Source organism: Rhinoderma darwinii, chromosome 3 (genome assembly GCF_050947455.1).
Source record: "Rhinoderma darwinii isolate aRhiDar2 chromosome 3, aRhiDar2.hap1, whole genome shotgun sequence".
Lineage (NCBI taxonomy): Eukaryota > Metazoa > Chordata > Amphibia > Anura > Rhinodermatidae > Rhinoderma > Rhinoderma darwinii.
The window spans coordinates 270,780,587-270,798,650 of NC_134689.1; the positions used below are offsets into that span (position 1 = coordinate 270,780,587).

Consider the following 18,064-nt stretch of genomic DNA (forward strand, 5'->3'; position numbering starts at 1 on the left):
CTCTGACCCAGTCGTGTGAATAGATCCTTAACAGATCTCCCAATATAAAGGACTGTTCTAAAATGATAGTCAACATTAAATGAATACAAAATGTGTATATTTGTCGGAGCTGTTTGTGAAGGGTGCAGCACTTACTATGTTTTGCTATGAAGCCCTATAATTTTTGCGTGCGCTCCTGCTTACGGATCTTGTGTAACATTGGTATACTGGGTTCATCTTTTCTTTAGACTACATGTGGATTATATCATTGCCTTTTTTGTTCATTCTCTCTGTCTGCAACCCCGGGACTTCAATATTTAGTTGTGCAAGTAGCAGAAAGTTGCGTACATCAAATTATTAAGACCCTGCTTTCATTGGTACAAGTCATTGCCTAGTGTTAACATTGGATGGTAAAATATAATGTTCCTCTATTCAATGCACTGAAGTAGCATGAAGGATTTTCAAATTTTTGACCATATGTGATCTAAATGTCCAGCATTTCCAGTTACTCACAAGTAGTTATTAAACTAGAAGAAAGCTCCACTACTCTCATTCTATAGTCCATAAAGAGCCTTTTTATTACATGAGCTTATTGCTGAGAGCCCCAGTGTGGAGATAAAAGACTAACATTGCACTCATCACAAAGCCTAACCAGGATGATTAATCCAATGACATTTCATCGTGCAGCCTGCAGCCGCGTAGCTTTTACAGTGTTTTCATATGTAAAATCCATTCTCCAAATTAAAAGGCGCGCGGTGCACAAGTGCTGTCTATAAACACTCATCTTTATGCAGAAGAAACCTAATGCCCTCTTATATTTTACTGGAAAATAATAAATCCGTATTGTCTTACGTTTTATTCTTAATCGAAGAATGTCCTTACAAAAACCTTTTCATATGCAAAGCACAAGCAACAATACAAGGAAAGTCATATAAAAGTTTGTGCTTTTACCCTGGAATCACACATGCAGGTTTTGATGCAGTTTTTGAGGAACAGAGGAATGTATACAAAATAGAGGAGACGTACTGTATCAGTCTTTGTACTTTAGCCTTTTTTTTTTGGGTTATATACCTGTGCTTGTCTCAAAAAATGGTCACAGAGACTGCACGTGTGATTCCAGCCAGTCACACTTTTATCACATGTTATTTTAAAGTCCTATACTGAAATATTAAAAAGCCTACATACAAAGCATTTTTTTTTTAGTTTGCAGCGTTCTTGTGGTCAGTGGTCTATTCTCAAAATGCAGCTTTCTCGGAGTATGGCACTTTATCTGGCATTATTCCCATAGGCTACTCTATAGGGCTTAAAAAAAAATTCAAAATAAAAAATGCCACCAAAAAAAGCTTAAAAAATGCATGTAACATTTTAAAAAGGCTGCCATTTTTTTACATTTGTATTTTTAATGCGGTTTAAAAGACAATATACACATGTGATTGAAATGATTTGTACCCTTGTATTTTATTCAAATAATGCACTGTTCACCCACAAAAAGTATTGAAATTGAAATAATTTGGCATTCATACATGGTAGTGTATCTAAAACTTACGATCTATATGTTTCTGGGGTTTGGGAGGAAACCTGAGTACCCGGAGGATACCCACGCAATCACAGGGAGAACATACAATCGCTATACTTTTTAGTTTGTCTCCTGAAACCGGTATAACATTCTAATAAGCACAAAAAGAGTCAATTATGTTTCTAATCCAGAGAATGGTGCAGCCAGAAAAGTCTGTGCAACATTCACTGTGAAAACTGCCCCTCACCAACAAATCTTTCCTGAAAATCCATGCTCCACTGCTGGGGCAGTTGGCATTTTCCATGTGAATCAGTGCACCACAATCTATTGTGCTTTATCAAACTGATTCCTCCATGGAGATCCAGTGGTGTCAGCAACTGGTGTTAATGGGCAGCCATTTGAACCTGGTTTGATTTATGCCTAAAGGGCCCTTTTAAATGGGCAGATTTTTTTCTGCCTGGCAAATGAACGCCAATCCGCAATACAGCATGTAGATTGCCGCTTGTTTGCTCCTTTCCAGCAGAGCAATGTTCGGAATGTATGGGGATGAACAATTGTTAATACGTTTAGGGACAGTGGTGGAACTACCGCTATAGCAGCCGTAGCGGCTTCTATGGGGATTGCAGTATGAGGGGACGCCGGTGGCGTCACTAGCACCGGGCATCCGGTACCCCGGGTGATAGCCACATTTAATTGTATCTGCGTTCTTAGGACGCAAATACAATTGAATACTATGTTGGAGCAAGGAGCTAGCTTGTGGCACTACGGGGGGGGGGGGGTGGCACGATCTAGAAGGGTACGTGGCACGATCCACAAGGGAGGTGTGGCACTGTCTATAAAGGGTGTGTGTGTGGCACGATCTACAGTGGGTATAAAATAGGGGAGGGGGAGATGATCTACAGCTTTGTAAGGTAGCTGTATTTTTACATTGCACACAGAACTGATAAATGTTCATTGGCGGGGGATGGGGGGGGGTGTTTGTGGGGGAGCAGGGCCCAATCAAAAGTTTGCTAAGGGGCCCAGTCTTTCCTTGTAAAACCCTTGATCAAGGAGATGTGGTACCATTGAGCATTTTTTTGGTTCACGTGAAAGATCCGATCAGCCGACAAAGAAGTGTTTGCCCGTTTTTCGGCTGATCGCTGCCCTGTTTACACAGGACAATGATTAGGAATAAGCGTTTGTATGATCTGTTTTTATTCGGTGTGGTCGTCAGGTGTCCACAAGCTTTTGGCCAAATAGTGTATGTATAAATATATATTATACATTTTGGATACATTACTGCATGTTTTTTCTAGATTTCTGCCAATTCAGTTTCTGCTTATGTTCTTACAACATTGTTGGATTCTAAATTAATTTTTTCTATATTTTATTCATATTTTTATTTTTTTGTGGGTACTTTAGAGAATTTAATTGCTTATGTGGTTTACATTAATAATGCTTAGTATTCAAGAATGGCATTTCCATTTTTAGTTTCAGGATAACTGAGCACTTGATTGATTTCCCTAAAATGAATATACTACATATGTATTTGTTTTTTGTTTCAGGAAAGAATTTGTCTCCATTATCAGTAGATCAAAACCACACTATCGTCCTTCAGGAAGCTTTTTCACGCTTTAGCGATTCTTTCCTAGGAACATGGTTGACAGTTTGATTGTATCTTTACGGTGAGTTGTTCATTATTGCTGTGGACCTGTGATCCCTGAAGTTCTGTTTTTCAAGTCACAACGCATGACTTTAAATGTATTTAACATGTCACGTTTCCAAAAACCATGTAAAAAAGAGTATGTGATTACAGCTGCTTTTCAATAGTTTGGTTGACTAGAATCTGCGAATATTCGTTTAGACTGCATTGTAGGATATTTTTCTGTGTTTTTATTAACTTGGTTTTTGCTGTTGTTACCGTTGATGTTATATTTTACTTGCTAGATCTGTAAAGGGTAGATTCCCCCTTAAAGAGGCTCTGTCACCAGATTAAAAGCCCTATCTCCTACATCATTTTATCGGCGCTGGAATGTAGTTAACAGCAGTGTTTTTTGTTTTGAGAAACAATCTTTATTCAGCAAGTTATGACCTCTATTACATTTATGCAAATTCGTTTCTTAATGCCCAAGTGCGCGTTTTTTAACTTTTAACCAAGTGGGCGTATTACAAAGAGGTGTATGACGCTGACCAATCAGCATCATACACTTCTCTCCATTACACCCAAGCTTGTTTCACTGAACAGCGTGATCTCGCGAGACCACGCTTTGACGTCACCTCCGCCCACAGGTCCTTCATCCCTGCATCTGAAGACTGAACTTAGATTGTCTCCAGGCGTATGAGAAGTTACAGTCGTCGGATCTGCAGCAGCAGCGGAGGAGGCAGCATCACACAGTGCAGGTAAGCATATAGAACTCCCTAGAGACGAAGGACCTGTGGGCGGAAGTGACGTCACACGAGATCACGCTGTTCAGTGAAACAAGCTTCGTTGTAATGTATGATGCTGATTGGTCAGCGTCATACACTTCTTTGTAATACGCCCACTTATTTAAAAGTTAAAAAACGCCCACTTGGGCATTAAGAAACTAATTTGCATAAACGTAGTAAAGGTCATAACTTGCTGAAAAAAAGATCGTTTTTCAAAATAAAAAAACTGCTGTTAATTTTATCGGCGCTGGAATCTAGTTATTTAGGGGATAGGGCATTTTTATTCTGGTGACAGAGCCTCTTTAAGCACCATTGTGCATGGTGTGTTTAATAAAAAAAAAAATTATATATATATATATATATATATATATATATATATATATACAAAGAGAGAAAAGACTTTTATTGCATTACCTGTACTGCATCTTGTAGTGATTTTGGGGTTTCAGCCTATGTTATATAGTCCAGAGCGGTGTTCACAATTCTTCTGATTGTTATTTTGAACAGTCAGTAAGGTTGTAAACATGCACAGTCCTAACGCTAAGGCCCTGTTCACACAGAGTTTTCTGCCATTCTTTTTTAACGCGGAAACAGCATCAACCTCCCATTGATTTTCACTTGTTTCCGAGTGTTTTTCGCGGCGCGTTTTGCCTGCGGTCCTTGCATTAGCTTCAATGGCCACATGCGAAAAATGCTGCGAAAAAGCACAGGCAGGTCAAAACCTTAAGGAATTTTGAGGCAGATTTTTGTGTGAACAAGGCCTTAGTCCTCATTCAGAAAGGCGTGTTCGGTCCGTGAGATGCGGACCATATGTCGGCCGCATTTCCCGGACCAAACACAGTTCAGGGAGCCGGGCTTCTAGCATCCTAGCTATCTGCCTCTCCGCGGGAATACTGTCCCGTACTGTAATCGTGTTTTCAGTACGGGACAGTATTCCAGCGGGGGGCAGGGACACATAGCGTCATAGATAACTACGATGCCAGGAGCCTGGCTCTCTGAACGGTGTGGGGAAATGTGGCCGACATACGGTCCGTAACTCACAGACCAAACACGGCCATCTGAATAATCTAATGTATTAAGAACGGTCTACTGCATTATAAGAGCTCTGCTTAAAGAGGCTCTGTCACCAGAATATAAGTGCCCTATCTCCTACATAATGTGATCGGCGCTGTAATGTAGATAACAGAGGTTTTTATTTTGAAAAATGATAATTTTATAAACAATCTTAGATTTATGCTAATTAGTTTCTTAATAGACAACTGGGCGTGTTTTTACTTTTTCCAACTGGGCGTTGTGAAGAGAAGTGTATGACACTGAACAATCAGCGTCATACACTTCTCATTGTTACAGTGTGATTGTGCAGTGAAAGAAGCTGTGCTGGAACGATGAGAAGTGTATGACGCTGATTGGTCACTGATTGGTCAGCGTCATACACTTCTCTTCACAACGCTCAGTTGGAAAAAGTAAAAACACGCCCAGTTGTCTATTAAGAAACTCATTAGCATAAATCTAAAATTGCTCATAACTTGGTAAAAAAAAATATTGTTTTTCAAAATAAAAACCACTGCTGTTAACTACATTACAGCGCCGATCAGATTATGTAGGAGATAGGGCACTTCTAATCTGGTGACAGAGCCTCTTTAAGCAGAGCTCTTACAATGCAGTAGACCGTTCTTAATACATTAGATAATTGTATAGTACCTGGTGTAAATACATTTCCCCGAATGCAAATCAACAAAGCCTGCTATATGTAGACAATGTTTCAGAAAGGAATTCTGGGAGATGTCAGCTGTGAAGATGGGTTCTCTAGCACAAGCTTTAATTCCATTACAAGAGAAGTGATGCCCTTAATTTGACAACAAAAGGAACGAATAGGTGAGGGATTATCACATATTCTGGAGTTTTGGACACGTATGCAAAACTCAATTGCAAATGTGGAAAACCGTCAGAATCAAAGCTCAAAATAAAATATTAACACAAAATCTGCTACTAATTGATAATCGCAGCTCACTCTTCTGCTTCAAGTTTTGTGAAATTCCACTTTATATTAAGAGTTTAGCAATGGAAATAAGTGCCAGATTATCAGACTTCAAACACTTATTGGTTAATTTTACTGTATGTGCAATCTGCTAAATTGTGTTTAAAGGTGAATAAACCCTTCAATTCATACAGACAATATATAGTTTATGAATTAATGTAAAATCTATACTTTAATCCTGTTTGTGCTATTTTCTAAAACTAATATGCAGCTGTATTATCAAATACCAAGGATGATATATCTGCGTAGTCCTAATTGTAGGCTTGGAGCTGATGGTGGCCCAACTTGTCAACTTGTCATGTCAGAGGGTGAGGCGAACAACACCTTTTTAGGGGCTTATATGAAGAGGCCAATAAATGGTGTAAAAAAAAATGGTTGTTGGATAAAAAAGGAGAGGGAAGAGATAGACATCTCTTGTATATACCATAAAGTAAAAGTCCAACTTTGAATGAACACCATATGTTTTTCTCTCATGTAAAACATTCTAAAATGATTAGCATAATGATTTCATAACATATCCTTATGCTTTTTTCTGAGACAGGACTTCAAATCCCCTGCTTTCCTTCACACAGTCATTGTGGGGAAGTTATTAAGCAATCTACGCCATTATTCTGGCATAAAAAAGTATTTTTGTTTTCTCTGCAGTCTCCATTACTTTTCAAAAACTGGGATGGTTTGGGCTTAACTGATGGGGCAGGGCCACCCTCAAGCTGGCATGAATGATAGCAGAAATAGATTTCCTTTTCTAGCGCACGGACAGCCAAAATGGGACTTACGTCTCCAATAAATTGAATCTTATTCCAGCAGCATTTATTCTGAGACTGGCATATGAAACGCTAGTCTAAGTGAATCTCCCCCATTGAGTTAAATCCTACGTTTCTGGCTGCCTGCAGCCACCACCAGTGGGAGCTAATTTAACGCTGATTCATACAGCTCCTATTAAGGGCTCAATACTAAATCTGTATGCTGTAAACTCCTCAGCTCCTCCTAGTGGTGGCTATAGGCAGTCCGAATTCTATGACTTAATGCTATGGCTGTGTGAAGAAAATTAAGGGATTTACCGCTCTATCAAAAAAAGTGAGCTACATAATGCTATAATGATATAATGTTGAATTATTAACCCAGAATTTATTTTCTAAAATTGAAATGGTGTTGAAAGATGGAGATAAATAAAGCTTTCAACAACTTTGTTATTTTGTTCATGTTACTATCTCTATTATCTGTATTGTACTATCTAGATTTCATTTCCATAAATGGTATTACCGTGGAAGGAAACCTCACTCCATTTAATAACCGGTACATTACAAGCTTTACATGACCCATTGTGGAAAGGAATATGTTTCTCTGAATTAATGAGGCGAATGTTTCCCTTTTTAATTCTTGTGTGTATGTATATACTGTAAATAGACGTCATTGTAAAAGAATGCGGTATCCGTAATCACTAGTCAATGTGCTGGTATGCTGCTGGAATGCTGGACTGAATATTAAGTTATCTTTACATTACCAGCTCTATTTTTCTTTGCAGATTGGTCAGCTCCATAGTATTGTTAGGATTTCAGCTGGTATTCTCACAGCTGTCAATTGACCACAGAAAGGTAAGAAATCTCCACTGTTCAGTGGCCAATGTTGTTGTCTGTCTCCCCGTCAGTGAAAGGTTGAACAAAGCTTGCCTTTAATTCGTATGTTTTCATTTGTTGAAAAATCATGTGTCTTTTATTGATTAAACTTGAACATTTAAACTGTAAGCAGCTGAGGCTACACGGGAGTCGTAAATCAAGCGACTACATTTATTTTGTTCCGTTACTAATGGCTCCTAATTTAACTTAATTTTCACTGCGGTTGCAAACAAGTTCTTTTTACATAAACTTCCCCTGCGCATTGCCTGAAAGCCTCTATTCAATGTTCTAGTGATATTCTATTTTTAAGCGTTAACAACGTGAGTAGGTGAAGTTTGGACATGCTAATAAAATTTCTTGATTGAAAATTTAAGAAAAATCTATTTTTAAAGTGACACACTGATCTGTAACAATGTATTCCTTCTGATTGCCATGTTATGTTCCCACTTGATCTTTTTGCCCCCCTTTTCCAAATACTCTTCTGGCTGATCGACACAGTTTTGACTCCTCGGATGACATTTCTGATTCAGAGTACACTGCAAGGGGAATATAGTGTTAAATGCCATATATTCAGATGAATGGCCCACCATGTAATACATGGACAGGTCACAGTCGTGTCTGTCAGAATGGGGGCTATTCTTCTATAGCAGTTGCTTTAGCTCATAGAGGGGGATCCCGAGTGGGGTGACACCCATTATGATGGCTAATAGGATATAGGTAAAGGGGTTATTTTGCTGAGAAAACCCCCTTATCCCCTACACGCAGATGGACGTAACTGTTCAAACTGCGGGTGCATTGCTTTAAATGCACTTACAGATACGTCCAGTGGATGGAATGGGCACAGGAGCTGTGCCTGTGCCAGCCGCAGTCGACCTCACGCTGCAACGGCCAGTAATGTAGAGAACTCCAATCCCAGACATTTAACCCCTTAGATGCCGCTGTCAAAATCCTACCATGGCTGTTTTTACCTATTAGGACATGCCTTTTTGATTGCCTGTCAGTTTATTACTGAAAGGCAAAAATTCTTTGATAAACTGGGTATACCAAAGCATAATAATAGTGAACGAACGATCGCATTGTAAAGTCCCCTTTTTTCCCATTCCCCCCCAAAAAATAAAGGTTTACCAATAAAGCCTAGGTACCCCCAAATGGTGCCGTTAAACAATGACTCGTCCTGCAAAAGTTCTCATACGTCTACATCGAGTGGTGTAATGATTCCAGGGCACAGGAGGTGTGACTGGGGGAAGAGGGGCCAGCCCTGAACTCCCTTATACTGCCACATCAGGCCTGGCAAAGTGCTGCACACTGGCAGGACCTTGCATGTGATGCATAACACAGCAAGAAACCAGGACAGGCCCCCTGCAGAAAGTAGCAGTGTGTACAGGTCGACGTCGAAAATTGCTGTCTTGCACTGCAGTGTTGCGCGCTGGCTGCATCTCCGTAATGAAAATGGAAATGAAATGGGGCTACGTTGCTCCCCGCAGAAATCGCGGTCGCGAGAAATCCTTCAAGTTTGGATTTCTTGCGACTATTGTGTCTAGGTTGTGGCAACCTGTGGGTTGCAATGCAGCTGAATTCACTTTCATTACTGTATGCAAACTCGGTCGAGGCCAAAATTCCTATGTAGCCTTAGCTTTACTTTACTTCTGTGAAATATTAGGCTATGTGCACATGGCAGGGATTTGCCATAGACAAATCCTCAAGGTTTTTTATAGAAAATCTGCAGCAGAAATCCACAGCTGACACTTGGCAGCGCATTCATTATTTCACATGGATATTTTTCGGAGTATGTGACAACATTGCCACCGAAATGCAGAATCCACACCCAAATCCTGATAGAGTTCTGTACGTGTGAACATTTAAAATCCTGCACTGAAAATCCTTCGTATAATACACAAAACCCCATTCACATGTGTTAAGGGTCATCAATTTAGGCAGGTCATCAACTGGACCTCGTAGTCTATTATCTGGTTTCAAATATGTAGGAGAGCTTGACGATGCATCGGAGAGAAACGACACACTTCACACATTTTGTAAGTGCAATCAGATTCTCTAGTTTATTAGCAAACAATACATAGAATATATATCATTAAAAGGGGTGTTGGCCATGTCTCCCTTTCAATCACATAAGAAGGGCCGTGGCCTTCAGTCTATCCAATCAATATTGACCACGTCTCCTCCTCTAAATCACGAGGGATTTTATCCTGGAGTCATCATAAAAGAACACGTATACATTATGTCACATTATATCACATGTTTTGTTATAATTGTAATCCTATATTTTAGCTACGTCTTCAATCATATTTTTAGCTATGTAAGCAGATTCATAGTCTGTCTAAGAAAGAGGAAGTATCTTTTTAGCTTGCAGTGACACATCTAAAAAGTTACAGTGATACATAAGTCATCAATAGATTTAAGATTAGAGAACAAATATGTAAAATGGATAATAAAGCCTATTGCAATACAAATTGTGTAATCTGCAGAAAAATCTGCATGTTAATCAGATTTCTGAGACATGTTGGTGTTAACCAAAAATCATGTTTTTCCGATGTGATTATTGTTTGCACCTTTTATAGGATTTATAAAATGTCACATAAAATGTCATATGGTACATAAAAAAAAAAAGTCATAGTGACATGTTAGAAGTTTTGATTGGTGGGGGTCCAAGCATTGAGACCCCACCAATCGCTAAAACAAAGAGGCAGAGGTGTAGCTAGGTTCTCCTGCACCCGGGCCAAAGATTAGGATTGGCGCCCCCCTCAACTTCTTCCCGACATTTCCGTCCCCCTCGCCATGTTTGCTTTTTTTTACCAATCAATTAGATGTACAAAATGATAGTTTTTTTACCGCTCAGACGGTTGTAGATGTACAGTCTGAAGTGTCCATCAAGGGTTTGACCTTCCCCCAGCTAGCATGCAGAAATTATCCAAATTTCCACTGGTGTGTATATCTCGCTGGTACTTGTGGTTCCACACAGAAGTGAAACTGCAGAAATGCAACTGCTTGCTGTGTATATCCTCGTACGTGATGTTCTAAATCTTAGATTAGATGTACGTTTTCTTTTTTCACTTTTTTTTTGTTCTATAATGGAGTTGCCATAACAATACATTTTAAGAAAATAAATTGAAGAGGTCATACACAGCCCCCTTGTCGATAGCGCCACACACAGCCCCCTTGTCGATAGCCCCACACACAGCCCCTCTCTTGTAGATGGTGCCACACAGCCCCTCTCTTGTAGATGGTGCCACACAGCGCACCTCTTGTAGATGGTGCCACACAGCCCCCCCCCCTTGTAGAAAGAAATAAAATAAATATTTACATAGCCCCGTTCCCTGCTCTGAGACCATTGTGCAGGCCGGCATGATCCAGTGATGTCATCACACCGGCCTGCGATGGGACTCCGTCCCAGTGTCTTATAGGCTGCAGGTCTAATATGGCCTGTAGCCTAGTGACGGCGGAGCATCGAGCTGCTCCGCCATATTATTTATTTGTATCTGCATCCTCAGGACGCAGGTACAATTAAATGTGGCGGTCACTAGCACCGGGACCCCCTGGTGCTATCTACGCCACTGGCATGAGGGGGCCCGTGCCGCCTGGCCCATAAGTGGGCCCTGAGAGGGTGGGAGCAGAGCAGCCGTATCAAAACAGCTGATCGCTGCTGATAGGCACCCTGTATGCTGGGCGGCTGCAGCATCAGCAGCGATCAGATAGCTAAACTCTGTGGACACCCGGCAAACAGGGTGCCTATCATCAGCGATCAGCTGTTTTGATACGGCTGCTCTGCGGCGCCACACCTACTCCACACTGTAGTTGCGCCCCGGGAACTAGCCCCGCCTGCCCCCTCCTATCTACGCCCCTGCTTTAAGTCCCCTAGTGGGCCAAACAAGTTTTTCTCAAAAAAATCCCCTTATCCCATTTGAAAAATAAATTGTAAACACTGATAAACATAATTGGTATTGCTGCGTCCGTAACAATCTGAACTATTAAAATGTAATGTCATATATCCCGTGTGGTGAGTGGCGTAAAAAAAAATGGCATGGTTGCTGTTTTTTTTTGTCAGCTTGTTTTCTCAAAAATATAGAAAAAAAAACAAACCCTTGCACAGCTCCATCAATGAAAAAAACCCCCATACAAAACGTTATTGGTTTCAGAATATGGCGACCTTAAACTAATTTTTTTCAATTAATTTTATTTTGTAAAAGTAATAAAACATTAAAAACTATATAAATTTGGTTTTGCCGTAATTGAATTGACACGAAGAATAAAGTTAACATGTCATTTGTACCACACAGTGAACACCGTAATAACGAAACCCCAAAAATAATGGAGAAATTTCTGTCTTTTCATTCCACACTGCAAAATAATTTTGAACCGTTGCTCAGTACTGTATATTAAACATTAACTTCAAAAATACTACTTGTCCAGCATAAAACAAGCCGTCATACAGCTGTCTCAACAGAAAAATCTAAATGTTATGGCTCTTAATAGGCTGGAAGGCAAATACGAAAATGTAAAAACCAAAAACTGGCCTGGTCCTGAGAGGGTTAATATAGTTCATTCATGTACACCGGATTTGCTCCAAAATATTGGCTGCCCCAGGTTTTATAAATGATCTGTGAATCTTAATCTGACATCGTATCAGGTGAACATACCCTCTCCTATTTTGTCTGAAAGCTAATCCTTTTTTTCCCTCAAGATAATAAAGACATCTGACTAAACTTCTGCCAATTTGCTATCTTTTGAAGTGTTGTTTATAAATGAAATGGCAGTCGTACATGTAACCGGTGTTGTATGGGCAGTGCATCAGTGTAGATCAGAGTAAGAATCGTGTACCTGGTATATTTCCCACTGTGAGAATTTTTATTTCTATCCTTTACTGGTTTGTAATGTAAATTAGATTTAGAAAGGCTAATGACATAAGGTTGGCTCATCAGTATGAGCCAGTATTATGATAAATTTCAAAACCATAACATTTTTGTCATAACAAGAGGAGCGGTCATCCGTTCAGTAAAGCCCATTTTCTTATTATTCTAATTAGGCTGTACTAGCCAAAGGGGCGGTAACGCTGCTATTTCTCTGTGGGCGGTATCTGTGTTGGCTGTATGACGCTGTCGCTGACACTGTCAGGCTTGAGAAAGATCCTCCACTCACAACAGGTCGAAATGTTGCCTGGATGTTGTAACAATAAATTTACCCTTTGATGGAAAATATGGAGATGTGTGCTGTTGCCAAACCATTTTACCTTGAGTATTGCATTATGTCAGATTGGGTTTGTCTGACTTAACAGCGTGACACCATCCCAGCTACCTGGACCTGTGCTGCTTTAAAACTCTATTTTTTTGGGCTGTCCTATCCGCGTCATACAGCTTATCCTCTTCCCTGCACAGTGTGATTTCAGTTTCTATCGCGAGTTCGTAATTTGCAGGGAAGGGGGGAAGCTGTATGACGCTGATAGGACAGTATTAAATAGCCAACACAGACACCGCCCCCAGTAAAACCTCAGTGTTACCGCCCCTTTGGCTAGTGTGCCATAATTAGCATAATAAGAAAATGGCTCATAACTTGGAAAGTGAAAAACCGATTGGTATACAAATTACACTGACATCATCAGCGTGACCGTGACATAAGGTAGGAAATTGGCCTTTACTGGTGACGACCTCTCTTTAAGCAATTTGAAATTCAGATATTTATGACATACATACTCATTAGATATGCTATGAATGTCTGATCGTGGGGTTCCGCACTTGGTTATTTCCTTAGTTTCCATTAAAGTAAATGGAAGATATCAGATGCTCGGCCACCATTTATGGCAATGTTGATGTCTGTTTAATTTGTGGCTATTTTAAACTAAAGATTCGCCTTTGTTTGTAGCTTTAGTTGAATTTACAGTAATGAGCTAATATATATGCTTGTTACCCGAATCATTCGAATTGGAGATCGAATTCCCAATGTCAACTGGAATACATGCACAGTTTAGGGGTCTAATCTAGTTGTGATAGCAGGAGCTGTGTACAGTTTGGACCCGCTAGTGGCACCTGCCATACATTAAGATTTTAAAGTGTATGTTCATCTTTGAACAACATTGTACAGTTTACATATAGAATTATTCTACATACAAATTTGACTGAATTTGCAATTGCATCGCTTTACAAGGAGTCTGACACCAGAAATTGAGCTATAAAGGCAGCAGTATAGTAAAATAGTGTAGTCTCACCTGAATATAATACTGTTTCCATTTTTAAGATGAGTGGCTCCATTGCAGAAATATAAGTTTATTCTTTATATGCAAATGAGGTATATAAACACCAGTCCCTCCTTCTAATCTTGAGTTACAGCCTGAATTATATAGTCTAGATTTTCATTCCTAGTTTAGATTTCTACAAACGTTCCATGTCTGCATAAATCTTGTTCTGGTGAATTGCATTCTGGGAAGTCCAATCTTACAGTAATCTGATGTAAGACACTCTCATTGTTACAGTACTTTATAGAAGCCCAACTGAGCTGTAAAGGATCTGTCTAATGACAATCTTGTTGACTGTTTCCAATGACAACCAGCAGAATTTTATACAGCTTTGGACTATAATACAGACTGTAACTCCGGATCAGTGCTAAAAAAAAGTAATGCAATGTATTTGTTAAAGGTAGATTATATGTAAAATAGTGCTCAAAGGTGAACACATAATTTATGTGTCTGGGGAAATAAGAGATTGGCGCTCCATAGCACAGCAATTTTTTTTTTATCCCTGATAGAGTATATTAGGGAAAGTTTTAAATTAAATAAAACACTTTATCCATTAAAAGGGTACGCTTAACGCATATATGTATAAAATATTTTGGGATACAGTCCTAACTTTAATAAAATATGTCAGCTAAAATTACATTTCCCTTTCTGCCTGGATGCATTAACAATACTTTTTCCAGATTCCAGATTACACAGTTGTGCAGTGATGGGGTGCATTTTTTTAATTCTCCTCCATTAACTGTAGCCACATGGGATATCAAAAATTGTTTCAGATTTTTGTGCTGACAAGAACATCTGCATGCCTTTCCGCATAGCCAATGTTCCTATGCAGTTAATAGTCTGCAGGTTCATAGAATATTCTGCATTGACCTTGAAATAGCACTGACCCTTTCGTCCCCTCGCCTTCCCTGATGCATGATTACCTCCCCAAGGAATTTCCACAAAGGTCCGTTATGGGTTAACACACTTGTTCTTGGGTCAAATTGTACCCTATTATATGGAGGTCTAGGATATAATAAACTGTAATTTCATCACTATGGCTGGAAAGCGTTTGTTATAATGAACTGATATCTTAATCCTTTTAATCTCCGCAGGGACTAACTTCACTTCAGTGTCCATATAGAATGCTGAGTCTGCTTTTCATTTAATCATGCATTAAGCTTCATAGGTTACTCTATTTACTGTGAAATACAACAAATGCTATACATCAATATTATATTGTAATAATTCAAAAATAAATATAGATTAACACATATAAAATAAGATAAACGTTATACAGTAATATTATATGGTAGTAATTCAAGAGTAAATCTAGATTAACCCGTATAAAATATGATCTATTCCAGAGTTAATACACTTAGGCCCTGTTCACACAGTTTTTTGCAGGCAGAAAAAATCTGCCTCAAAATTCCTTCAGGAATTGTGAGGCTCGTTTTGACCTGCCTGCGCTTTTTTGTGGTGTTTAATGGCCACAGGCGAAAAAGCAAATTCAAGGTCCGTGGGCAAAAGACGCTGTGAAAAATGCTCCCCCCCCCCCCTACTGATATCAATGGGATATCAGATGCGCAACCGCGGCAAGAAAAGCCGCCAAGAAAAAAAGAAAAAACCTCTGCCTCCCACTGAAGTCAATGGGGGGGGGGGGCGCATTTCAGCTGTTTTTTTGGCGCTAATTGAGATGCGGTTTCTGCACCAAAAAACTCAATGTGAACAGGGCCTTATAGAGGAATAATAACGATTAAGACTATAAGAAATTTAACCTCCAGAATACTGCTGGTTTTAGATTTTACCCTGACATCCAACTGAGTGCTCCTTTAATACATAGAGATATGTTGAGACGATGTGATGATTTTTTAAAAGGAAATCTTCTCTGATCGCTCTGCTCTTACTGTGAATGTTAATGATGAAGTTGGGGGAGATAGCTGTCAGGCTGAATGAGCATTCTGTCCTCTAAGGCCTTATTCACACGAACGTGTTATACGTCCATGCAATGCGCGTGATTTTCACGCGCTTCGCACGGACCTATGTTAATGAATGGGACCATTCAGACTGTCAGTGAATTTCACGCAGCGTATGTGCGCTGCGTGAAACTCATGACGTCCTATATTTTGCCCGTGTTTCGCACTGCACGCACCCATTGAAGTCCATGGGTGCGTGCAAATCGCGCTAGGCACACGGAAGCACTTCCGGGTGCCACGCGTGATGCGCGCTACAGTAGTAAAAACAATGAATAAAAACAGAAAAGCACCGGACCTTTTTGCGTGCGCAAAACGGACACGTCCGTCTGAATAAGGCCTAAGGCTAGGATTTCACTGCCTTTTATTACCTGCGTTTGTTTGAGAAGCCAGCAAAACAATGGCTAATATTGGTCTATGTAAGTGTTATTTTCCTTGGTTGTTTTTACGCAGTCTGTAAGCGCTTGCTTTGCTGTTTCCTTAATTCCAAAAGAATGCAGAGAGCCGCAGTCCCCTCTCCTCTAGACACCAGCTGGAACATACGTTCTGCGGCCGCCTCACCAGGCGAAATAGGGATCCCCCGTTGTCGATATAGGTGCAGGTGTTTTAATGTTAAAACACCTCTAAAAAAAATATTTTTAGTAACGCTATTGAAAAACCGTCCACCGTCTTAACATTGCGTTTTTTGCTGCAGTTCAAAAACACAGCAGTCAATTACATAAGCATATGTATTATGTTCATTAAAGCCAAATATTGTAACAGACGTTTACATCTTGCAAGTGTTTTGTAAATCTAGATATTGCATCTGATCTAAACTGACAAATTGATGATAAATCATCAGTTGTTCAATCAGACTTCCCTTAATGATTAAAAAAGATATTGTGACAGATCTTGTGAAAAAATCGACAGAGATTGTGATGAAAATGATGGTTATTGACGCACTTTGGCATTAGTTTTAGCTCTCTAACAATTAATAGGATCTGTCATGATTATAGGCGCACTCATGAGTGAAGTCAAATTTGTCTACATTTTGTCAATATAAGGCTCTGTCCACACTGCATCGAAGGCTTCTTTAGGAACCTACGTTACAGATTCCATCGGTTTCTGCCAGACATAATAACGCAGCATATAGTAAATTGCATGGACATTGCAACAAATAGATCACAAAGTCACTTCCACAATTGAGAAGTTACTTTATAGGAAAGAATTCTGAAGTCACAGAGGATGTATATGTGTTTCTCCTACGTGTGATGTTACCACAGCAAAGACACCTTGAGTGTCCAGACTTAAAAGAACCATAAAGTATGGGGAACACTTTTGGAGCTGACGTTTTTTGTTTGCCTAGTCTGCTTGGGGCTCAGGGTCTTTGATCTTCTGAAAGTAATACTAGGATTGTCTGGTAACAGATCCTTAAGATATGGGTCATTTTTAAGGATGTGCCAGTGCTTATGTAGAATAGACTTTTTTACTACCCGTATTGTAGGAGGTTATAAAATAGTTTCTAGAACTAAAATCATTCTACTTATCCGTAAATGGTTTAATGCAGGAATCCTGTGTCAACTCTGTGGCTTTCAAACGTGCCCCTTTTATTAGGCTAATAAGAAAATTATTTTCCTTTTTAAATCTTTTTTTCTAAAATGTTGCATTCTGTAGCAAAGTTTTTTTGGGTAGAGCAATTTTTTTCTAACTCTTTTGAATTGATCAAACGGTATATTTTTTTTAACCATGGCGGGTAATGTGCGCTTGTGAAATCGAGGTAGCTATTTACATCCACCGATTTTTAAAATTTGTTCTAGTGACAAAATTGTTGCTATCGTTAGTACTAATATTAAGGTCCAGAAAGTCTATAGATTTCTCAGAAAAGGTATGTGTAAAAGATAACCCGAAGGTATTGGAATTAAGCAGCTCTATAAAGTCAATGTCTTCAGTTTCTTCACCGTTCCATATAAAAAAGAGGTCATCTATATAGCGTCTGTACCTTTTTAAAATGTTGTATTTAAAAGGATGATCCCTAAAGATGTGTATGTTTTCAAATGTCCCCCATATAAAGGTTTGCATAGGAGGGTGCAAACCAGAAACCCATGGCACAGCCACTTAACGGATTATAAAATTGGTTATTAAAACTAAATACATTGTGTCTTAAAATGAAGTTAATACAGTTGATTAAAAACATTCTGTACCGTGGGTATGTGAGGGTCGAATAGTAAAACTGATTCTATAGCTATCAACCCCCTATCGTGGGGGATGTTCATGTAGAGGGCTGACACATCTGCTGTTAAAAACTTAACAGGAGATGTCATATGATCAATTTTCAGG

The 18,064-nt window shown here is 39.4% G+C and overlaps 1 protein-coding gene across 2 annotated transcripts in view; it reads left to right on the top strand.

The window, feature by feature from the left end:
• Positions 1-18,064, top strand: part of THSD4 (thrombospondin type 1 domain containing 4) — a 684,213-nt gene that overhangs the window by 59,395 nt on the left and 606,754 nt on the right. For both annotated transcript variants that reach the window (XM_075857920.1, XM_075857921.1), the window contains exons 2-3: positions 3,040-3,159; positions 7,465-7,534. In XM_075857920.1, coding sequence (XP_075714035.1) covers positions 3,131-3,159; positions 7,465-7,534 — 99 coding nt within the window. In that variant the 5' untranslated portion in view covers positions 3,040-3,130. The remainder of the gene's footprint in view (positions 1-3,039; positions 3,160-7,464; positions 7,535-18,064) is intronic.